A 25,558-nucleotide genomic window follows, 5' to 3' on the forward strand; every position below is an offset into this window, starting at 1 on the left:
CATGATTTTCCATCTGGGGATCACCGCCTTGGACCTGTAGAGTACCCGAGAGTTTGCAATGCAATTTATCATTGTAAAGGGTCCTGTTATGCAGAGTCGGGTGCTGAACGGCAACATTACCATTCCTCTTAGCAGAAGCTGTAGGTGACAGAGCCAGTCTCCTATTTCTGGATGAAAATCTTGAGAAAAAGCTATCTAAAAAAGGATAATTTGTGCAGGGACTGCACAGACATGACCATCACCTAAGACGGCAGACACCGAGGCTGTGCCTAGCTGGGAGGGGTTATGCCTGGGAAGGAATTTCCTGTCTTTTTTGATAGTGTCCAATTGCCTGATGGTGGCAGCATAACGCTATTGTAATGGATATGAAGATACCCTGTGTCCTGGGACATACAATAACAAAGAAATCTTTCAATGCTCCACAAGTCACTATATCAAGTCAAAAATGATTATTTTTGCAAGCGCTTTAAATTAACCAAAGGCCGTAGAACTAAAGATAAAAAGAAAGCAAACAAAGCATACTAGATAGTGCAGATAAAAACCAAACCAACTAAAATTGCACTTACAAAGTGATAACGTGATCAAATTATAACAGAAGTAATGCAAATTCCAACCGGTATCAAATCACATCTTATAAATGCACAAACTAACACTTACTGAAAAGCCAGCTTGTCAAGAGTGACTGAAAGTTCACAGTATCCAGAAACACAATCCATGAGCTCTAGATCAGGGGTAGGCAACCTCGGCCCTCCAGCTGTGGTGAAACTACAAATCCCATCATGCCTCTGCCTCTAGGAGTCATGCCTGTGATTGTTCAGGTCTTGCAATGTCTCACGGGACTTGTAGTATCAAAACAGCTGGAGAGCAGAGGTTACCTACCCCTGCTCTATATGTTATTTAATTGAGATGGCTGATCATGTAATTGGAGGTGTTAATTGCTCCATTCACATACGGCAGCACAGCTCTGAGAACAAAGAAGCTGTACATGTTAACCAGTGCCTTGGGAATACTGGTCCCGCTGCTGTGAGAAAACGCCTAGCCAACTAGTTTTCGACCTTGAGGAGAAGCCTCAGAGATAATGGACACTGGGGTGGTTTCAAGGGAGTACAGCAAGGTGCTTCATATGACTTGCTAATGGATTAGGAATGTGCCGAAATGGGTTTTATCTCATTGCAGCTCCACCATGCACTGTAATTAACATGTTGCTAATTGCTAAGCCACATCAGCATAGGTTACATGCCATGGAAAAAAAATGATGTAGCGTATTAGGGCATCTGTACTACCTGGAGAGTGTTTTAAAGCTTTTTTTAAATCTTGAGAGAATTTGAGGTAGCTTAAAAGGAAAGGAAAGTTGGATAGAAGAGTGAACATCCAAACACTTTAAAACTACAAAAGTTTTTGAAATGTTTAACCCCTGCTGTGGGATATTCATAAACATATAACACAAGAGACAGCATGCACATTAAAAATCATCTCTTGTAGTTCTATATTACATCCGTGTTTACTGGTCTACAACGTGGCCATACTGCCTAATACCTGCTTGTGGAGGATTGTGTTATTTAACATTTGCCTAGAATTCATCTTTAATTCACCTTTCTGAAGTTTTGCTATAGTAAACATCAGGGCTTACCATGCATGGGGTTTGCACTTGCTGCTCTTAAAAGGTTTTCCTGAGCACAACAGTAGTGATCCTGAAGCATCTTGGTAAGGTACGTCACTAGCCCTAGTGCAGACAAAGGTACATGTTCTGAAAGCAGCAACGATGCATCTGGTCTGAATCAGAGCACAAAGAAAATTACATTACAATATGAAGGTTACCTCATATATTTAAAACATTAACAGTAGTGCAGGGAAGAAACTAACATTATGTTGTAGCAATGGGATGTACACTACATTGTCAAAAGTATTGGGACACCTGTCTTTACACGCACATGAATTCCCACTTTTAGTCCGTAGGGTTCAATATTGTGTTGCAGTCCGACCTGTTTTATCTTTCTGCGCTTGTTTTTACAGTGCAATATTGGACTTTACAATAAAAGATGGATTACTCTTAGATGGTATCCTTTATTATTTTTTATATTTCGTGGAGCAGCTTTTCTTACATCTCCTATCTGGCAGTCTACATCCTTGGTATTTCCCTGTTGGAAGGTGCCTCATCCCTCTGGATTTCTGGGTTTCCATACCACAGTGATTTCCTCCAGTGACACCATCAGGAATACCATCATCCCTGTGGGGACATGTGAGTTTGACCCCTGCTGTGCAGAGGTCCATTATCTCTGGTAAGCGCAATAGAAGATTGTATGCATGACCGATTCTTGTCGTTTGAAATTCACATGGATCTTTTCTGAAAGACTTTTGAGGAACATACTTAGTACTCCTTTTGAATAATATTCTCATATATTTTTGCGCTGCACTTATCTTGTTATATTCTCGTGAGATCAGACACTGATGTTGGACAAGAAGGCCTGGCTCGCAGTCTCCGCTCTAACTCAGCTCAAAGGTGTTCTATCGGGTTGAGGTCAGGACTCTGCGCAAACCAGTCACGTTCTTCCACCCCAAACTTGCTCATCCATGTCTTTATGGACCTTGCTTTGTGCACTGGACCAAATCATTTAGTGGAAGGGGGGGGGGATTATGCTGCAAGATTGTTTTTCAGTGGTTGGGCTTGGCCCCTTAGTTCAAGTGAAGGGAACTCTTAAGGTGTCAGCATACCAAGACATCTTGGACAATTTCATGCTCCCAGCTTTGTGGGAACAGTTTGGGGATGGCCCCCTCCTGTTCCAACATGACTGCGCACCAATGCACGAAGCAAGGTCCAAAAAGACATGGAGGACTGAGTTTGGGGTGGAGGAACTTGCCTGGCCTGTACAGATTCCTGACCTCAACCCAACAGAACACCTTTGGGATGAATTAAAGCAGAGAATGCGAGCGAGAAACATGTTTCGGTCCAAACATCAGTGCCTGACCTCACAAATGTGCTTCTGGAAGAATGGTCAAACATTCCCATAGACAAACTCCTAAACCTTGTGGAGAGCCTTCCCAGAAGAGTTGAAGCTGTTATAGCGGCAAAGGGTGGGCTAACTCAATAATGAACCCTACGGACTAATGCTGGCCATACACTATACGAAAAATCGGCCGAAAAATCGTTCGTATGGACACTTCGTTCGTTTTTCGGCAAGTTAGTGGGTACAAATCGATAATCGTTTGTGACGTTTTTGTGGAAAAAAAACGAACGGCATGTTTGGAAAATTTCTGCCGAACGTACGATAAATTGCAAGGTTAATGTGTTTCCCGTCCGAACTGCCTGCACTAGGTATATGTAAAAAAACGAACACAAAATTATTTATTCATGTCCACTGAACAGATTATCGGACATATGATGGCACGATCGTTTGCGGTCACGGTCGAACGTTCGTTTTTCGAAAATGGGTTCGGCCGATTTTCTGTATAGTGTATGGCCAGCATTAGACTGGGATGCCATTAAAGTTCATGTGCGTGTAAAGGCAGGTGTCCAATACTTTTGACAATATAGTGCATTTTGAGTCATGGCTTTTTAGGTTTACAACAGCTACCATGTACTGAATATATGGCCTATTTTTTTCTTAAAAAGAACTATCACTACAACTTAAAAATCGTATTTGTATCCCCAGAAGACCAAGTACAGGTAAGCACTTGCTCCCACACATAAACATCTAATTCCCCCCCCCCCAATCCCAAAGCTGCGCACCCTATCCTCCAGGACCTGCCTTCTCCCAGCACTCCCTCAGTGATCAGTTACAGTCAATGTGATTGAGATCCCATATATACCTGTCTTGTCCTGCACTTACCAGTCTTCCTGCCTGGAGTCCTCCTCCTTGTCCTCTCTTGCTAATCCCCCTCCCTACCCATCCTCCGTTTTCTCCTACATCAACCTGCTCCATCTTCCCCTCTGCCAACTTCACTGTCAGCGCGATTAGTACATAAGAAAATCTTCCAGGCATGTTTTCTTATCAGTGGAAATTTGCCTCCTACCTATTTCTGTCAGCCAAAAGAACAATTGCCCAGCCCTGAAAAAAGCCATCTGTCCCCTTTCAGGGGGTGAAAGATTGCATGACCGCATTGATGCTTAATGAACAGATGTTGAGCATCCGAGGTGACACTCACGCCACGTTTCTCAAAATTTGGGAACCATGTCTGTCATATGCCTTTCCTACCCTCCCCCCAGCTAGCTTGGACCGCCTCTGACGGATAGTCCTGATCTTCCAGAAAACTTCCCTCCCCCTTCTGGTCCCCATCCTTTTGGCCTTCCTTTCTTTCCTAGACTCCCCTATTCCTTTTCAAGCTCCCTACTCGGTAGGTGAGCAACCTCCCTCTTTTTAGCTTCACCTTTCTGCCTAACTTTCTTGTTTTCTGGTCCTCTATTCTTGTTAGTTCAGTTTTGGCTGCACATTGCACCACCTTTTGAGCCTCTCTGGGACCCCTGGATCCTGACGGTATCATTTACACTTAAATTTACTACTGTTGTGTTAGCTCTCATTTTTTGTTTGTGTCGCTTTATTTTTGCCCTTCTTATGAACCAATACCTGTTCCAACGTCAATGCTAGCCCCTGCGTGGGAGGAACTTTTGCATATTAACCACTTGTTAAAAGTGAATGAATAACTATTGTAACAGAAAAAAAAAAGAAAATCAGATATAGAACAGTTTAAAAACTTAAAGTGGTTGTAGACCCTCTTATATACCCAGTGAAGTGAAGATGATACACAAAGATTTAACAAATCCTCTTACATACATCTGCAGTCTTCTCTACATCCCTTCAAAAGTGTAGAATTGTGATAAAGTCCATCTTCATCTGTCACTAGCACAGAGGAGGGGGCAGAGAGATGCAGTCAGAGCTTTTGTACAGTGTGCGAGAGTTGATTGGAGGAAAAGGACATCCCCCTCCACACACCGCACAGAAACAAAGGAACATACAGAGCTGCATTCTGAATAGACAAGCTGAGTGCTGAACTCCCTCCCCCATCACCAATTTATCTGATGTGTCGGGAAAACTTGTCAGAAGTGACACATTGCAATAACTGAGGAAAGAAGCACCAAGTAAACACTACAGAGAAATGTGCTCCGTGCAGATTTTATGACTGAGGTTTACAACCACCTTAAAAAAAATTAATTAATATATATATATATATATATATATATATATATATATATATATATATATATATATATATATATATATATATATATATATATATATATATATACACACATACACACACACACAAAATATTATATATACATACACACAAAATATATTTATTATATATATATATATACACACACACATAAAATGTTTTATATATATATACAAAATATTTTATATTATATATACACACAAAGTATTTTATAATAAATATATAAATATATATATATATATATATATTTTCCAAAGCATAATGGTTTTCCTTTCAATACCTTTGTAGCAATGTTTTCATAATAAGAGCACCAGCTTCTGCCACGGGTACTCGTGGGCTGCAAAGGTATTTTTGGCCAAGCTCAAACAGTGAGGTAGTTACGGAACCTGGGGTAGGCAAGAAAAATCTAACCAGCAAGTCAGATGCCATGTCTCGGATCTGTGAATGATAGGAATAAAAAGGATACATTTGAAATATAATTAGACATTTTAAACTACTTATTACAAATAAGCAGATCATTTGGTCACAACAAAGGATACTAGAATAGTGATGTCAGCTAAAAGTGGGGTTTTGTATCTAGGATTTATTCAAGCTTTCTATTGTATTTTAAGAAACAAATAAAGACAGGCTGAGTATAAAACACCATTGCCAGACAAAATAGTATGCGTGAAAAAAAGCTGAACTCTAGGGCATATATAAAAACTCAAAAAAAAAAAAAACACCATACTTTTCATTCCATTAAATATTCCTTGAAAAATATTTAATCCCCAATTGATTTTTTAGTTTAAAACGGCTATACATTCCAAGTTTAACAAAGCTAAAGGCGTACAAACCTGAACAATTTATTTCTTTAGACAGCCCCATACACACTATTAGATTTTCTGCAGATTTTTGTCTTCAGATTTACCAAAACCATGTAGTGCAAGGGCCTGCCTGATTGCATACAAATTGAAGCTCTTAAGGTCTGACCTCATATTATATGGTTTTGGCAAATCTGAAGACAAAATTCTGCAGAAATCTAGTAGTGGTCTTACCCTGTCAGCAGTGGTCTCTGTGGGTAAGCATTTGTCCCTCTGCAGAGGATCTACAGTACACATCCTCTACACACGGAATCAGACCTATAGATCTGCAATCAGTAAATGCTCCTTGCTGTTTCAAGAGCTCTAGCTCTGACTCAGTAGGTGCCGTATTGGACTTCTGCAGAGCAACTACTGCTTCCACATATGGAGCAATGATCCTTCTCTGGAGCATGTTAGCAGGGCACAGACTTTTCTACTCAGTAACTGCTTTCTAAAGAAAATGAACTGTAAGACTTTGATGAACCTGGCATCTATTTAGCTAATGGAAAAATTAATGTTTAGTTGGGCTTCAATAGTTTAATTTTAAAAGGTGATTCGGCATAAGACAAATATGCATATGCAGACGCCCAACAGTAAAAGCTAGCTAAATGGCTACCATATCAATACAACAGTTTCTGAGATTCTCTAAAAAAAGCCAGTGCTTGTTGAATAGAGTTTCAAAAGAAGGACACAGCTCCCTCTGTTCTATATATGGTTCTGTATGAACCTTAGATAGAAATATTTTACATAACATAACATTACATATCTGCCAGGTTTTCACCACAAATGTGTCTGAAATGTGACACTATGCAGATCCAAATGTCACGAAGTATACATCTTATGTATTGTAGAGATTATCACTCCTAAATATTTAAAAGAGATAACCATCCTAATAAAAGTGGCAGAACTGGGTAGAAGTGATTTCAGTTCACCAATAGGTAACAGTTCCTAATTCTCTGATTAAATAATAATCCTGAAAAACGGCCAGTGATGTAAAAGAGCAGCTTCGATCTAAAAAATCATCCCACACATATAGCATTATTTTTACTTCTCTAGGACCTCATTTAAAGCCACTGACGCCCAAGGAATGTCTAATCTTAATTCAAATAGAATTTAATGATATAACATACATATTTTTTATGAGAGCGGTAGTAAGCAAATCAAAGATGGCAACTGCTCCAATCAATTTAAAACTAGGTGCACAAGGAAAGGACTTTTCATTGAACAAACACATCTAAAAAAACTTTCTTCAGCACACTTACCAGCTAATCAGTTAAAAAAAACACAATTGCATTGTTTCAACAGCTTGCATTAGGCCTCAATCGCATGGACAGGCAGTGGGCATTTGGGGACATGCACTCACACAGCTGTCAACTTTGAACCAGGTCCATGCAGCCGCTGCATCCCAATAGACCGGAATGGGACGGCCTGCACGCATCCTGTGTGAATGTGCATTTAAGTACACCTGTGTGAATAAGGCCTTAAAAACAGAAGTTTTAGCAGTATACGCTTGTAAATATATGTGGAACAAGGTGGCACTGGCTAGCTGGTAAAGCTTGCTGGGAAATGTTGGTATTGTGTGTATATATACACTGTACATATTATGCAGGATTTATATAGTGCCAACAGTTTAAGCAAAGCTTTACAGCATAAGAGCAGACAGTACAATTACAATACAATTTAACACAGTAGGAAGTCGAGGGCCTTGCTCGAGGGAGGGTCAAGAGATACAAAAGGTAATAACATATCTATATACATTTTATAACACACACAGTGTGTGTATTATATGTGTGTAGTATCTCTCTCTGTATGTATGTATGTATGTATGTATGTATGTATGTATGTATGTATGTATATATATATATATATATATATATATATATATATATATATATATATATATATATATATATATATATATATATATATATATATATATATATACACACACACACACACACACACACACACACACACAGTTTTGTGCCATTATTAACCTGACCGAAGTAAGCTTTTTCCATAGGAAGCAAAGCATTTTTAAACACAGGTTATAGATATCTGACGTTAGCAAGCATGAAAATAAGGAAACAAGTGAAAAAAAATCATTTCTGCTGGGTAACCAGTGTGGCAATACCTCATTAGTGCTGTCCTGCATGCATCCTAACAGTGCATACATGCTACGTGTTGACAGGAAATTCCAGCATCCTCTCTGCTGCGCATATTGTAGCAATAGCGACAAGTCTTCTGTAAAGACAGTGGATATTTAAGAAAACTGGATTCTGACAATTTTTGGAAACTGCATTATAAAATGTAATTTACGGTTTACAAAATAAAGCGAATATAGATAGTTTATTTGAAATGGTAGGGGTGTAAGAAAAGTGTCCTATTACTATGCTTTTGAAGCATCAAGCAGCCCGTGTACGTAAAACTCCTTTCATTTTACTAGGTCTCATTAAGAAGGGTTGAGGAACCAGCAGGTGAGGTACCAAAAAAGTGACTTCCCTGGAGCACTATGTAGGATCTACTGAATCCACAATTCTCTATTATGGACTATATTTTCAATGCAAGGAACAATGCCTGAAATTCCACTGCTTGTGTATAGTTTTCTCTTCACAAACTGGCCACAACTGCAAGCACTGCACTGATGAAGCCAAGTAGGCCAAGTTATCTACTGGTTTTTACTTGAAAAAAACAGCAGGTGGGACCTTTTTGTAAAGGCCTGAATTTACTCAGCAGTCATATAAAAGTTGGTAATAAAATGAATAAATACAATAAATATTACCGTTCTCATTTATACCTATGGTCAGAACATTTTCCCCTCACAAGAGTCACTTACGTGGGGGTTGCCCTTTCTTTTTCTCAGGGTTCCAGCAATCAGTACAGCATTCTAGCAGAGAGCAGAGGCAGAGCAGAGCACTGCATCTTCGTTGGTAGTTTCCAGCAGGGGACAGGGATGACACACTCAGCTGAAAAAGCCATTCTGTAAAGTCTGGGCATTGAATAGATAAGACAAAAAAAAAAAAAAAAGAATGTAATAAGAATGTAATGCATAATAAAAACGCAAGACATTTGAACTGATTTACTAGTTAAGAACCTACGTACAAAGTGTGCGACTATTCATTTCAATTATCCAATCATGTAAAAAGCAAAATTCCTTTTCAAGTGAACAGGCGCTTGCTTTTCACATGACTGGATAACTGAAGTAAATATTTACAATTTGTTAGGCAAGAGTCTCATCTCCTTTAGTAAATCAGCCTCACCATCTGCACCTGTACATGTTTTACCTAAAACCAACATCTTCTAGCCTTTAAAAAAGCACCAACACAACAAAATAAAAAGTTACAAATCGGTTTAAAATATATTATTACATATAAGATCATACATATATTGTGCACCTCTACATGCATTGAAATATTTGAAAATGCATTTAGGGTTAGAAATAATAAAAAAGTGAACTAACACCCTACACCCTCTCAGTACCCGCTGTACTTAAACTCCATGGGTGATAAGCTGTCAGTGCCCATGCAGCCAGTGTAGTGGTCTGGGGGTTTGAAATCCCTGCTCTTCTCACCCCACAGAAACATGACACATGCAGTAATTTCATGATCATTCAATAATTGCTATTTTCTGCTGGTATTCTCTTTATACAGCTGGTAACTAGTGCATTTGGGCAATTAGGCCCCTTTCACATGAGCAGACTGATCGGGTCCGCCTGTCAGCTTTTCAGGTGGACCCAATCGGACCCTCCATTGCATTCTATGAAATGGCGGGTGTCAACGAACATGTGTCAGTTGACACCCGCCGACATCTGATCCTCTACACTAAAACAGATGGAGTCTGCCTGCTCAGTGGGGATCAGCGGACAGATTCCTCACTGAGCAGGCAGACTCAGTCTTGTCCGTGTCTATTCTGCTCTGCAGAGCGGACACAGACACAGCCCACTCTCCTCAATGGGTAGTCGGATGGAAATGGACCGCCTGCCTGTTTACACTTGATGGCCATCCGATCCACTAGACGGATGGGGAATGGATCCCCAACCATTTGTTTTTAGTGAATAGGATCAGATCAGATAGTCAGATCATGTCTGCCTAAAAAACTGACATATATATGTTATGCTTGCCTCCTCTGTGCAGTGGGTTTTGCACAAAACAGCCTGGATCCTCCTCAGATCCCTCTTTGCTGCTCCTGGCCCCTCCCTCCTATCGAGTGGCCCCACAGTCAGCAGCTTCCTATGGGAGAACTGGAGCCGAATCATGGTTCCCTGTGTCCATTCAGACACGGACCCCCAACCCAGCCTCACCCCCTCTCCCCCAATTGGCTGACTGACTTTGATTGACAGCAGTGGGAGCCAATGGTGCTGCTGCTGTGTGTCAATCAGGAGGAGTGTCCCGGACAGCCTAGACATGGACACGTGGACATTGCTGGAGAGAGATGAGGCTCAGGTAAGTAATAAGGGAGTGCTGCTACACACAAAAGGTTTTATATCTTAATGCATAGAATGCATTAAGATAAAAAAACCTTCTGCCTTTACAACTCCTTTAAGCAACATAACATAACCCTTAAGCGATGTGAGCTAACGCAGATTTAAAAAATATGGCCCTAGTACAGAACAACAGTTGTAAATATACACAGATAAGCACTGGTAGATCTAAACAGAAAAAGTGAAGGGATTTGTTCACACCGATTGTCCATGAAACATTTTCCCCCTGACTTATTCCTCTGCGCAGTGATGACATAGCTGCATCTCTAAGCCTTTCCAGGGCCTTGCGCACAGCTGCCTGCAGTTGCTGACGGAAGCCTGGACTGTCACAACCCATGTTAAAAGGGAGATATTTCTTCAGTAGCTGCAGCTCCTCAAGGGAAGGGGGTTGATTACTTCTTGGGCTGCAGCACAGGAAGACGAATGCGCTTAGACGCACTCCATCATCGGCAGATTCCAGGCACAACTGTAGCCTTTCTTCTACACCTGTTACCCCTCCCAAGACTGCTTTCTTAGCACGTGCAATACTGATCCAGGCACGCAGCTGACGAGGGCCACAGCCACCAAGCTGTTTAGCCAGCAAATTAAATGATTCAGTAAATGTGCGCAAGGTACAGGGAAGAAGATGTGTAGCAGTGTTGCTCTGTAGGCTGCAGTCTGTAGAACACAAAGCATCACTAATAGGTAAGAGCCAAATCTGCGACCAATGTTTAGCCAGCTCCTCCTCATTGGTCAAACCCTCTTGAATCCATTCCTCTCTCTGAAGAATCATAATTGTGCGATATGTCTCTGCAGCAGGAGGCGAGAGGTAGTTTGTTGCCAGACAGTAGAACAAGTGGCCTGGTAGCAGAGGGTAGAGAGCTAATGTCTGAAAGAAATATAAATGACAAATTTAATAAGACATTGTTAAATTACAAAAACTATGCTCATTTGTATTGATGTTCATTTGTAATAGATCATAATTTACATACTATAAAAACTCTTGTGATCATTACTTAAGTGCTCTGAAATTACTGTTCGATTTGCTTTTTTAGTAATCTCCTGAGAGTACAGAGCCTTGGGGGGCACTCTGCACATGCTCAGTTTGGTGTTAATTGCTAGAGGGTTTTTTTTTTCCTTGGGAGATTGCATGTGATCAGCACAAGGTCAATCAGCACTGTCCAGACAGGTCAGGGGTCCTGCAGCCTCATAGGACAGTCAGAAGAGAATGAAAAATTCTTCTACAAGCTTTAACCAGACACTGATAGAAGTCACAAGACTGCAATATGCTGCTGATGAGAAATGGAATTGAGCAGTTTATATTTACTAAATTAATTGCATCTCCATGTACTGTGGGAGACCAGATATAGTGAATGCAGGGTCCTGGGTTTGGTAAAGCTTTAAATGCTAAAAGAACAATTTATGGTCATGTATGTTCCATCTGTTGGCTAAAATGGACTAAAAGCCCTATATGTTAAAACATTCCTATTTTTACAGTTCAGTTGCGGCCACCCCCCAAGATAAAAAAAATAATTACTTATTGACTTGCAAATCCAAAAACTTAAACAAAAAATCTCCATCTCTCACAGCCCATTTGCAGACTAGAGTAGTATCCCCAACCACAGGAAGTAACTCACAGACTTAAACTACAAAAATATTGTGGCCACAGGGAATTCTTATATCTTAAGACACATAATGAAGGTTATAGGCTGCCACATGGTGTGTGCACCACAGGAACTGACCTTCTTAGAGCCCAAGAAAGGCAGCAGAGCACAGAGTGGAGGGTATCTTGACCGAGCCTGCCAAGATATTTCTCTGATCTTCGTCATCACATCCTGCAGCACAGTTTCCTCAGATAATCCCGAGAGCTGACACTCTCCACGATTAATGTGAAAAAAGTGCTGAAAGCAGCTGAGCATGAGTGCAGGCATACCATCAACCTGTGAAATAGGAAGAAAAAGCTTTGTATGGGACAAAACACCCAACCATTTATATGTTGTGGCCCTAAATGTTAATGCAACTTTTGTGGGCCCCCAAGCATTAGTCTGCTATTGTTCCAGGAACTCCCACAACGTGCTTCTCAAGAAGAACTCTATTAAACAATATAGTTTCTCACTTTCTCAGAAACCCAAAAATGTATTTGGCGGACCTCATTTATACCAAGCGCTACAGCACATATTAGTTCAAACAACAGTATGTAACTACCAAAACAATGTAGTATATGAATGAATGTGTAAGAGAAACAGTTGACATTCTAGAACCCCACGCTCCATCTTAAAGAAGAGAAGCAAAGCTGAACATACATACATTTTATATATATACACACACACATACACATATATATATATATATATATATATATATATATATATATATATATATAAAAAAAAGACTCATTATCTGAAATACCTGATACTATAGAGATTCAAGAGCCTCCTTCACTTCTAGGGCTTCGCTGGGCTCAGTTTTCTCCCATGAATATGATAGAGGAGAAAACAAAAAAACAAAAAAAGACCCCACACAGCTATTAATATCTGCCAAAGAAAAAGACACACAAGAAGAAGAACAAAAATGGAAAAAGAAGAAACATAGGAAGAGGAGGGAGATGCAAAAGATACCTCTTACGGGAGATACTCACAGAGGAGGACGACTTAGAAGTGGATCTCCCGTCAACACAACAGATACCTTTATCATGGTCCGTGTAAACTCAGCATGAATTAGCTTTGCTGTCCCACAGCCTTTCCTTTTCTCTCACCCACCATTTTAATGTATTTTATACACTATTAGATACAAACAGATTTATTTGGAATCTTATCCTACATAAACATTTTAGTGGTGAGTGTGGTTGGGATCAGCCTCAGAATTCAGGATTTAGTAATTAGGGAAACAGATGGGGGAGAAGGGGGCGGTGTTGGTTATCCTAAATAGAGAGCAATATCACCAGAAGGCATTAAGACAATTGAATGATCGTACCACCTACCTCCCCCCCTCTCACTTCCAAACCTACCTCTGTTTTTAGGTCTGCTCTTGCAGAATTATCAAATAGGAGGTAGAACATCTGGTATTCTAACACTCAAAACAGAAGATTATCTTTGTAGAGAATCCAGTTACACCAATCTTTTATCACTTACTGAAGATCCCAAAATCAAGCAATCCTGTACAGGATGTTAGTGATAGCCACGTGCCTGGTGTCTAAAGTCATATGTAGAGTCATTTTGCGGCCTGTCAAATCAATCTTAACATCTCTTACCATGTGTTTTAAGTTCTTGTGTAGCAGGATAGCCACACCAGCTTTGCGACCAAGTGCTGGTGAACCATACACCGTGCCCACCCACAGTTTGCATAGACTGGTTAGATCGTCTGCTGACAGGTGTGTCTCCTGAAGTAGGGCCACATCTGTCCGGAGACGCTTCAGATGCCTAAGGATGGCCATGCGTTTACATGGAGAGCGAAGCCCCTTAACGTTCCATGAGATAAACTTTAAGTGATTCCCACTGGTTGAAGAGGCCATGTATGATTTAAAGAATCGTACTGGGTTGAGGGTTTGTAATAGGGCCCCCATTTAGACAATGCATCTGCAATCTGGGAGTCGCTAAAGTCTCCTGAGGGTACAAGTACTGAACAGGTGAATACATTTGATATGAAAACATAACTATTGTAGAGGAAAAACAGCTTGGCTAAGGTTAGGTGGGAGAAATTCTTAACATTTGTTATAAACTTCACTTTTTTCCACATGAGGTTCGACTACCTATCTTGGCTCCCATCAATCTCCCACTCCTCTCCTGGCAGCAAGGGTTAAGCCAGGGGGAGAAGGGGTAGACGGGAAAGGGGGAGGGGACGTGGGCAATTTGTAAGTCATATGGACTGAGGTTAGAGATGGAGCGTATAAACTCCATACCGAGAGGAAAGTGTCAATGAGTGAGAATATAGCCTGTGATTGAGGTCTAAAAAATTAAAGTTACGTACCGGTAACGTCTTTTCCTGTAGTCTTTCAGGACAGCCACTATTGAGAGATAGTCTCCTCCTCTTCCTGTAGGAAACACTGCGCCAGCCCATAAAACTCTCACTTCCCCTGCCAGACCTCAGTTTTTACAAGATCACCTCCGGTCAGCTGGGGAGACACAAGAACACATTAATAACATACCATTCAATATCATTATCATATTGCGTTCTGGTCTTTAATAAGACCCCCCCAAGCTTAGGGTGGGTAACTAGGGCTGTCCTGAAAGACTACAGGAAAAGACGTTACCGGTACGTAACTTTAATTTTCCCTTTACGTCATTCAGGACAGCCACTATTGAGAGGATAATCGAGCACTTACCAATTAGGGTGGGACTACAGCTTGCAGAACTTTTCGCCCAAAAGCCTGCTCACCTGCCGCCACCAAGTGCACTCTGTAATGTTTAACGAAAGTGGAGTAGCTGGACCATGTTGCTGCCTTGCATATTTGCTCTGGCGTTGCTCCAGCCTTCTCTGCCTGGGAAGTTGCCACGGCTCTGGTAGAGTGTGCCTTTATGCCCATAGGAATCTCTTTCCCTGCTAGAGAATATGCCTGCCCAATAGCTAATCTAAGCCATCTGGCAATCGTGCGTCGAGACGCTCTGAGTCCTTTTCTGGACCCGGAAAATAAAATAAATAGAGAGTCAGACTTTCTTATTGTTTTAGTCATCTCTAAGTATTGTAGGATACACCTCCTTACGTCTAAGAAATGAAATTTCAGTTCCCCTTCTCCAGCAGGATTGGGACAAAATGAAGGTAGGACTATTTCCTGGCTTCTGTGAAAGCCTGACGCCACTTTAGGCAGAAATGCTGGATCAGTCTTAAGGACTATTCTATCTGGCAAAATAACGCAAAAAGGAGGTCTAATTGATAACGCCTCAATTTCACTGACTCTCCTGGCAGTTGTCACTGCCACTAACAATGCTGTTTTTAAGGTTAATTCTTTTAACAGACATTTGTCCAAGGGCTCAAAGGGAATTCCTGTTAGGCTTTGCAACACTAAAGATAGATCCCACCCGGGAAATGGGGGACCTCGGACAGGTCTCTGCCTGGACAGTGCCCTAAAGAACCTGACCACCCATGGATTGGTGGCCAAGGATTTCTCTAAATAAGCACTAAGTGCTGACACCTGGCTTTTAAGGGTACCTACGGATAACCCTTTGTCTGCTCCACACTGTAGGAATTCCAAAACAGCTATGGGGCTCTGCGCCGAGAAGGAGTTTTCAGTGCACCACTTGTTAAAAAGGAACCAGACCTTTTTATAAATATGACGCGTCTCCTTTTTTCTACTGTTGAGGAGGGTGGAGATTAATTTCTGAGAAAATCCCTTAGATTTTAATATACTCTCTTCAGTAGCCAGGCCGCTAATTTCCACTGGTGTACCTGTGGACAGAGGATTGGACCCTGTGAGAGAAGATCCTCCTGATGTGGAAGGTATAGGGGCGGTTCCACAGCTAACTGACTGAGAATTGAAAACCATGCCCTTTTCGGCCAATGTGGAGCTACTAGAATGAGGGAGGTGTTCTCTAGTTGGAACTTCCGCAGAACCGCCTGTAATAACACCGGAGGGGGGAAGGCATAGCATGTCCTGAAATGCCAATTCTGTGTTAATGCGTCCACCCCCAGTGCTCCTTCTCCTGCGTTTAGGGAGAAAAAACAGGGGATTTTCGCATTGTCTCTTGAAGCGAAAAGATCCACTTCCGGGGGTCCCCATTTCTCGGATATGAGATTGAAAACCTCCTGGTTGAGGGCCCAATCTCCCTCTCTCAGCCTCCTCCGGCTGAGAAAGTCCGCTATAACGTTCCTTTCTCCTCTCAGAAAAACCGCTGAGAGTGAGAGAGTGTTGGTCTCGGCCCAATTTAGGATGTCTGTTGCTAAGCCCAGGAGACTTCCGCTTCTGGTGCCACCCTGTTTGTTTATATAGGCTACGGTAGAAGAATTGTCTGACCGTACCTGTATATGGTGGCCCTGAAGCTCTTTTTTGAAAAACCTGAGGGCCAGGCCGACCGCCCTCAGCTCCTTCCAATTGGACGATCTTTTTAGTTCGTCTCCCCTCCATACGCCCTGCGCTAGAAGGGATCCCAGATGCGCCCCCCAGCCCTTGCCGCTTGCGTCCGTGGTTACTATCCGTGAAACTGGAATAAGCCACAGACGTCCCTGTGACAAGTTCGCTTCCTTCCTCCACCACCAAAGAGATCTCTTTAATCGATGGGGAACTTGTACTAAGGTGTCCAGATCCTTCTGACTGTGGTCCCATACCCTTAGTACGTATGACTGCAGGGGACGAAAGTGTAATCCTGCCCACTGCACTGCTGGGAGAGTAGAGGTCAGCAGACCTAGTGTTGACATTAAGGACCTTTTGGACACCCGATGGTTGCACTGGAGAGATAAAACTGCTCTGTCCAGTTTTAGAATTTTTTCTCTTGGAAGAAAAACTTTCAAGAGTGTCGAGTCTAGCAGGTATCCTAGGTACATAATGCGCTGAGAAGGAATGAGACTGGACTTGTCTAAGTTCAGGAGCCATCCTAATCCTGTCAGTACCTTTTTTGTCAGGTCGAGGTCCCTGAGCAATTTCTCTGGGGATACTGCAAATAGGAGCAGGTCGTCCAGATAGGCTATAACTGACACACCCTGCAGTCGCAGGAAGGCCATGGCCTCTGCCAGGATTTTGGTAAATATTCGGGGCGAGGAGGATAGCCCGAAGGGCAGGGCCTGGAATTGTAGGTGCAGTATTGCATCGCCCAGGTTTATTGCTAAACGGAGAAACCTCTGAGAGGTTTCTGCAATAGGGACGTGCAAATACGCGTCTCTGAGGTCCAGAGACACCATGAAACAATTCTGCGGTAACAGAGCCCTGACCGTAAAAATTGACTCCATACGGAATCTTTTGTAACAAATTGACCTGTTTAAGGGCTTTAAATTCAGAATCAATCTGAATTTTCCTGAGAGTTTTTTTACCATAAATACATGGGAATAAACCCCCTCTCCTTCCTCCCCCTTTGGTACTCTGCAAACTACATTTTGTAGTTCTAACTCCTTCAGAGCGTCTAACAAGGCCTTGGTTTTTGTCGTGCAGCTGGAAAGCTGCGTGACAAGGAACCTTTGTGAGGGGGGCCTTGTGAATTCCAAGAGATACCCCCTTCTTATGATCCCTAGGATGAACCGATTGGGGGAAATGATCTCCCACTGTGGAAGGAAGGCCCCCAGTCTTCCTCCCACCGCTTTTAGAGAGTCATTGATCTTTCTGGGCTTTTTCAGGAGGGCGAAAAATCGCCCCTCCTCTGCCCTTACCTCTTTGGCCCCAGGTTTTCTTCTGTCCCCCTTGTTTAGGGGCTTCCCTGCGCTTTTGCGGACGAAACCCCCTCTTTCTCTGTGTTGGGGTCTTTCGTTTGAGTGGGAAGGACTTCTTTTTGTCTGCTGTCCGGTCTAGGACTGTATCTAACCCAGGACCAAATAGTAGGTCACCTGTCAGGGGTATCCCACATAACTTGACTTAGAGGCGGCGTCGCCCGGCCAAGTCTTCAGCCAGAGGGCCCTCCTGGCCGAGTTAGCCAGGGCCGCTGATCTGGCTGACATACGGACTGACTCTGCCGAGGCGTCTGCTATGTATGCGATCCCTCGCAGAATCGTGGGGAAAGACGCTAGGATAGTCTCTTTAGCCGTGCCAGCCTCAATATGCTCCTGAATCTGTAAAAGCCAATGTTCTAAATTGCGGGCTACCACAGTAACAGCCATTTCTGGTTTTAAGTTACCGACTGTCGAGTCCCACGTCTTTTTCAGTAGTGAGTCTATCCTTTTGTCCATGACGTCTGATAAGGCCCCCATGTCCTCAAACGCCAGGTCTGTGTGCCTAGAGACCTGAGAGAAAGCTGCATCCAGTTTGGGATTTTTATTCCAAATGGACGCTGGATCCTCTGAAAATGGAAATCTTCTCTTAAGGGAACTAGAGAAGAAGGGCTTTCTTTCCGGATCCTGCCACTCTTTTTTAATCGTCTCCACCAGAACCTCGTGTACTGGAAAAACTTTTCTCTTTTGATCTCCTAAGCCCTTGTACATAAGGTCATGGAGTGAGAGGGGTTTTTTATCCTCGTGTATACCGAGGGTTGTATATATTGCCCCTAGGAGATCTTCCACCTCCTCTAGGGACAACTTATACCTGGAGATTTTCCTGGACTCCCCGTCCTGGTCCTCTCCCTCTGATTCCTCATGGGAGTCAGAAGTGCCACTGTCTGGTTGCCTAAGCTCCACCCCGGAAGGGCCTGCAGCCTCCTCTGCCGTAGCCATATTAGTGGATCTGGCAGGAGCCGAGCCCTGAGCATGAGGCGGGGTTGAATCCTGCTGAATGGGATTAAGGGGAAGCTGAAACTTCTCAAAAAGCATTTTAAAGGATGAAAAAGTGGATGACAGCTCCTTTACAGAGGCTGCCAAGCCGGACTGCTGATCAGAGTCCCTTTCCTTGACCAGGGAGTCTATGCATTCTTTACACAGAACCTTGGTCCAAGCTTCCCCTAAACTGTCCCTACAAGAGGCACATTTCTTTTCAGAGACATGAGTGGACTTTGTCTTTTCTGTGGATTTCTGAAATTACATACAGAAAACACATTACATTCAGCAGTTTAAAAGAAACAACCCTGGAGGTGTACCCGACCCACCTGTAGGGATCCGAGTCACCCCCGCCCCCTGACCACCCAGGGGGGTCTGTCCCCCCCCTAAGTAAGGAACCGTACATGGGGGGGGCAATCCTAGGTAGAGAGAACCCCTCCCCAGGAAACTCTTACCTTCGGAAGGCTGGAGCTGGCGTCCGTATGAGCTGCAGCATCTGCCTCAGACATGACTGCAGGTGGTTGCCTGTGCAGAGTCTCACACTGTCTGTACGTGTGAACCGACTCCTCCAGCCTGAGCCCGGCCCCCTATCAGCACCGCGACCCGGAACCGGAAGTCGCGGGTTAAAGGTAGACGTCCGCCCTCCGCCGGAAATGACGTCGCCCGTCGTCCGGCCCATTCGTTCCAAACAAAAAAATGCGGCCTGCACAGCGTACAGGGAGATCGGAGTGTCCTCCTTGCTGCGGCCCTGTGGACGCGATAGGGGGCCCCCACAGCCTGATGCCACGCTTGACAAGGAAGGGGTGGCTGCTGTTTGCAGGTATGTACCGCCATCCACTGCTTGGAAGCCCCTGCTCCCCTGGGGATGTTTTGAGAGAGGCCACAATCTCCCTGATTGTATCAGCCTGGTTCCCTGCACAGTGTCTCCCCTCCGGAGGAAACACTATTAACTGAGGTCTGGCAGGGGAAGTGAGAGTTTTATGGGCTGGCGCAGTGTTTCCTACAGGAAGAGGAGGAGACTATCTCTCAATAGTGGCTGTCCTGAATGACGTAAAGGGAAAAAGGGGGGGGAATCAGTGGAGCGGATTGGTAACTGAAGCCTCTGTGGTGATCATAAAACTAAACCATTAAACAGTACGGTATTAACAGATACATGTATCTTTGGCTCACAAATCAAACATGGATCGAACATAACTATGCCTAGATATAGCAGCGTGTTAAAACTCTAACTGCGGTAGGTCGCTTAGGCATAGAGAGTATAGAAGTGAGAAAAATAACACAAAGAAGGGGGAGAAGGAACAAATGGGGGGAGTAAAACTACCTGTCTCCCATGCAAGTGTAACAACATCTGGTCCCTGCGATTCATCAGTGGTTTCCCGAACCATCCTCCTTTTGAGTAACACGGATGCGTTTGTACGGGGGCTTGGTTGGGCTACGTTGAGGTTTAGAAGGTGTAGATGGAGAGATCATTGATGATGAAGTAGAGCTCTCTGTAGAGTTGATGCGTTCCATCTCTGTGCCCAAAGTAATGACATATTTTTCCGCTTCATCGGGCGTGGCGAAAGTGAGTTTTTCCCCTTCGGGTGTTTGAATGCGGAGGGTTGCAGGGTAGGCCAAGGAGAATCTGATCTGGTTGTTGTTTAAAATGGAGCATATCGCAGTGAATGCCTTGCGCCTATTCATCACCTCAACTGAGTAGTCCGCGAATAATAGCAGTTTTGCGCCATCTACGGTCAGTGAGCGTTTGCGGCGAAACTTCTGCATGATGGCATTCTCGTCAGCATAGTTCAAATATTTGACTATAACGTGGCGGGGTTTGGCACAGGTTTCCGAGTACTGTCCAATGCGGTGTGCTCTTTCAATAGTGCACGGTATGCTGAGACCCAGTTGTTTGGGAATGATCTTTGCACATATATTTGTTAGATGAGGAGTAGTGATTAATTCTGGGAGTCCTATTATCCGTAAATTATTTTGTCTCGAACGATTCTCCAAATCATCGAGTTTGTTCCAGATCTCTCGGTGTGTGCTGTTCATGCGTGCCACCGCAGCAGATGTGGCAGCAGCTTCATCTTCCAGAGATGAGATCCGTTCCTCAGTATGTGTAAGCCTCTGCTCCTGTGCCTGTACTTCTATATGTAGCAGCTCCAGCCCTCTGTTAACCGCTGTGTCCACAGTGGCGGCGAGTGTAGGGCCTAGCAGTGCAACTACTGCTTGGGCTATGCCTTCAGGAGAAGCAGGGTCAGCGGCTATCGTTCCCGGAGTTGAGGGAGGCTGTGTAGGTGGCTGTGGAGGCAACTGCAGCAGTTCTGCTGATGAGATCGCGGCCGCCATTTTGGCTGCGCTTGTCTCTGTCCCTCCTGTGGGTGTTAGCGTGGAGGATGCCGCTCGAGCATAGGATCGCTCCACAAAGCGATCCATATGTGCCTACTGGGTAGCAGGTAGAAAGGGGGGTCTCCCCGAGGCGTTTGCGGGTATTTGCGGCCGGTTATGCGGGGAGTGTGGCGGGAGCTGAGGGTTCCTACCTCCTCCTCATGTGGCGCCGGAACCGGAAGTCTCCGGTATTGTCGTTTTAACCAGAACGTTTGACTCTGCAGTCAGAGTCAAGCAGATTGCTTGTACTTCTTGCAATATGTAGGGTGTACGACCCGATCAATGAGAACGTGAATAGAGGCACATTTTTGTAACTACAGCAACCCAAGATGCCTTTAGGCATTTTTAAAAGAAACATGGAGGGAACACCTGCTCTTTCAGATTTTGTGGGATTGCAGATTATTGGAGAGAAAAGCAAAGTGGATTTTTAATTTGCATACAAGGGTCCCACAGGGATTAATCCTCAGGATAATAGCTCTGCACCTCTGCTAATTCCTCTCTCGCTCTGCATTTTTACTAACACTCCCTCCTTGTCTTGTCAATAGCACATGTTGTGTTATTTATTTGAGTTAATATCTATTTGTTCATCTGTGTATTTGTCTATTTTTTGTTGCATCTTTGTGATAATTGTCTTGTTCCTCTCTCTAGGTTCAAAAGGCATTTTCTTTCATTGCAGGGTTTAAATTTCTTCCCCACCTCCCTTGTAAATCTTGAATGAGGTTTTATAACGTGCTGTTACTTTTAAATAGTTTGCTATGACTAAAGCCGGTAAGGGCTGAAACGCACAATATTTATTTGTGTTGTGGATCTTTTTTACTCCTGATGGATATGCAATTAAGAAGAGCTTTGAACACCAGGTTGCCGACCTTTCTCAAATTGGATGTCTGATCGAAAAGGAACCGCTGAAATAATGTTTACATCTACAGCTCACCGAACATTGGTATGATCAGCGAGCTCTTGATAACAATTATTTGTATAAATAGCATTAAATAAAAGAATATTAAAATGTACATATTTAATGTGAAACTTGTGATTTTTTTCTGCAGAGATGATCCATTCTGGGTCCAACTTAAGCTAAACAGTGTGTGGGGGGTAGCAGGGCAGAGTACAGGGGCTCAGGAGAGCACACTACATGAGGGGGAAGCGGGGTACATTGTGTGGCAGCAGGGCACACTGCATGGGTCAGACTGTTGGGCACATCGTAGGGGACACATCTGGGCACACTACAGTACCAGCTTTCTTCTTCTGGCTCCAGAAACTCCTCCAGCTCTCATGACTCCTCCAGTGGTGCGCTGTTCCCCACCAGCCCCTCCTCCTATCCTGTCCACTCCAGATGATGTCACATTCAACCAGTTGGGAAGGACAAGAGGGGAGAAGGGGCAGGGAACAGTATGCTACAGCCAATAGTATGCCAGCTGCTTCCCTGCCTATCTTTGCCTGTGTCCATGTGATCCTCCTGTCAGCTGCCTGCGACTGACAGTTAGATTGCCACGGAACCCCGGTTGAAAAACACTGCTCTATAGTATTGCCCATTTGCCCCTCCCCAGACAGCTAAACAAATGGTTATGTAGGGAGGTGAGGAAGGGGTCAGAGGAGCTGGGCCATCACAGAGAGTAAATTAGAAACTCCCAGAAGAAGAGAGGGCTGTGCTAGGAAATTAACTCTTCCTGGATTAGTACATTAGTACTATCAGCTTCAAAGGCTCATTGCAACATAATTTATTGAAAGGAAAAACACTACAGGTAAGCATTTAAAATACCAGATTTTTCTGTTCTTACACTTAATAGTTAGTAACAAGGTCACCTATTTATACATTGAAAATTACAGGTACAAACAGATACTAATGTTACCTGGTGGCAGCAAAAGGCAAAAAGGCCAATTTTTTAAACATCTGCATCCAGGCATAATTGTGGTCTTTGTGGACCCAGCAGTGTATGTGGCTAGCATGACAAAATCTTTGTAAGACTGAGTTTATTACCTGTATGTCAGCTCCAACCCACAGAAGTCTGGTCACAACAGAGGTGGTGTCTGTCTCGTCTTTCACCAGCAGCTTTCCTCTGATTTTGTGAAGAGTAGTGGTTTGCTTGCACACACATTGCAACCATAGGCAAAACACTGTATTAATGAAAAAAAACATAAGTGCATGTTGCGACCTTAGCATTAAAGTATTTATCCATTTAAATATTTACCTTGAAAACTGTAGTACTGCTCAGTATGTCCTTCACATAGAGAGTCTATGGCAGGAAGAAGGCACTCCAACATAGTCAAGTCCTGTGAAGACAATACATATACTATATATTAACCCTTACACATACCCACTGAAGTGACTAGCCTCGGGTGATAAGCAGGATTTGTTTCATCTCTGTATGTTTAAAACACAGATCAAAAGCTTTTCCTCAGCTCCAGAAGGCAGGGGGTGGGGATCTGAGGTCACATATTGCACAGCATAGAGAAGGGAGCCTAGTCTAAACCAAGATCTGAGTGAAGGGAAAGGACACACCCCCTCTACACAACCTCACAGGGAAACATGCACAGGTGAGGCTGTCAATCGCCTTCTGTGTGGTGGTGGGGGGGGGGATGAAGAGCTGGCTCCCAATATTTAGAATAACCTGTCAGAAGTGACTAATTCAGATAATAGAGAGAATAGAGAGGAGGCAGAAATCACACTCAGTGCTAGGTAAGTGCACACTATAGAGGAATATGCTTTGTTTATTTTTCATTTTAGAGGTTTGCAACAACTTTAAAGTGATTGTAAAGGCTTGTTTAAAAAAAAAATATATATATATATATATATATATATATATATATATATATATATATATATATATATATATATATATATATATATATATATATATATATATATATAAGGTTATATTTACCCCCTCTGTGCAAGTGTTTTGCACAGAGCAGCCTGGATCCTCCTCTTCTTGGGTCCCTCTTCTGTGCTTCTGGCCCCTCTCTCCTATGCGTGCCCCTCAGCCAGCAGCTTGCTACAGGGGGCACCCAAGCAGAGTCAGAGCTCCGTGTATCCATTCAGCCATGGAGCCCCGACCTGGCCCCACTCTCCTGATTGGCTGACTGACTTTGATTGACAGCCGCGGGAGTCAATGGCGCCACTGCTCTGTCTCAGCCAATCAGGAGGAGGAGTGTCCTGAATGGCTGAGGGGATCGTGGACATCGCTGGAGGGAGAAGGGGCTCAGGTAGATAATTAGGGGGGTGCTGCTACACACAAGGTTTTTTTATCTTATCTTAATGCATAGGTGATGGATGCATTAAGATAAAAAAAAACCTTCTGCCTTTACAACTCCTTTAAGGTCAGAGAAGTGCAGCAATTGAAAGTGTAGGTTGGGGCACGGCCTAGGCATGGCAGCATGAAGATGCATCTACACAGGGCTCATGGCCGGCAGCTCTCCTGCAGCTATACAACGATCCATCACCGAGCATTACCCGCACCTGCCTGTCTCCTCGGACATATGGGGAACCCAACCTGATATTCACCCGCTCCTGAAACCAGCATGGACCGCTTCTTGCAGCCACTTCAGCCGACGACCTCAACACCAGCAGCCGCCAAGATAGCACCGGCCCGTCATGCAGCTACAGACACAGTGGAGGTCATCAGTGTCCCTAATCCTCCTCCATGGACGACTGATGACCACACAATGCCGACCCTTCTCACCCACCAGTGACCGCTCTCCATCTCCCCAGATCGCTGGCAGCCTCCCCACATTGAGGATGTTTTACTCTGGATGTTGTGCATCCAGCGCTCTATGGTTCAGCCCAAAATACATGGAGGGGCAGAGGCTGATACCTACACATCAGACCACAGTGAGTACACTCTGTAGCTCACTTCAACCGCAGGGTCTCCCTCTGAACGCTTCCTCTGAACAAAACTTTTTTGCAGGAGCTACCCACAGGAGCTGGATTTGGAATCCCTTGTTCAGAGAATGGCAACAGCCATGAACGGTGAGATACAAGCTATCATGCAGGATTTGTCTGTGCTTGACTCCCATGTTACTGTAAAAGCTCAGGAACAGGGTGTAGTGTCCCAATCTGTGCAAACCCTACAGACTTCCCACTCTGAACATACAGCTGCACCTACCTCAGGACGATGTGGAGAATTGCAGCCGCAGGCAGAACATTCGGTTAAGGGGGGTGTGCGAATCTATCCCACATTCAGAATTACATCCAACAGTGGTTAATGTCTTTAACCGTTACCTAGACCGCCCGCCGGACTAGATCATCATTGACAGTTCACAGAACCCTGGGCCTGCGATCTGACCCATCTGACAGACCCAGAGACGTCCTCTGCTGTTTACACTCATTTACCCTTAAGGAGGATATTCTGCAGCGGGCCTGGTGGGTGGGAGTCCTTGAATTTGATGGCGCAGCTGT

The 25,558-nt window shown here is 43.7% G+C and overlaps 1 protein-coding gene across 1 annotated transcript in view; it reads right to left on the minus strand.

Moving 5' to 3' along the window:
* LOC141141541 (tRNA (32-2'-O)-methyltransferase regulator THADA-like) overlaps window positions 1–25,558 on the minus strand; it is a 101,069-nt gene that overhangs the window by 21,820 nt on the left and 53,691 nt on the right. Inside the window, exons 9-16 of the mRNA XM_073629143.1 lie at window positions 23,352–23,433; window positions 23,141–23,277; window positions 12,213–12,410; window positions 10,693–11,359; window positions 8,848–9,000; window positions 8,146–8,255; window positions 5,453–5,610; window positions 1,631–1,773 (exon numbers count right to left, since the gene is read on the minus strand). Coding sequence (XP_073485244.1) covers window positions 1,631–1,773; window positions 5,453–5,610; window positions 8,146–8,255; window positions 8,848–9,000; window positions 10,693–11,359; window positions 12,213–12,410; window positions 23,141–23,277; window positions 23,352–23,433 — 1,648 coding nt within the window. The remainder of the gene's footprint in view (window positions 1–1,630; window positions 1,774–5,452; window positions 5,611–8,145; window positions 8,256–8,847; window positions 9,001–10,692; window positions 11,360–12,212; window positions 12,411–23,140; window positions 23,278–23,351; window positions 23,434–25,558) is intronic.

The sequence above is a fragment of the Aquarana catesbeiana genome, linkage group LG01 (assembly GCF_042186555.1).
Source record: "Aquarana catesbeiana isolate 2022-GZ linkage group LG01, ASM4218655v1, whole genome shotgun sequence".
NCBI classification, from domain to species: domain Eukaryota; kingdom Metazoa; phylum Chordata; class Amphibia; order Anura; family Ranidae; genus Aquarana; species Aquarana catesbeiana.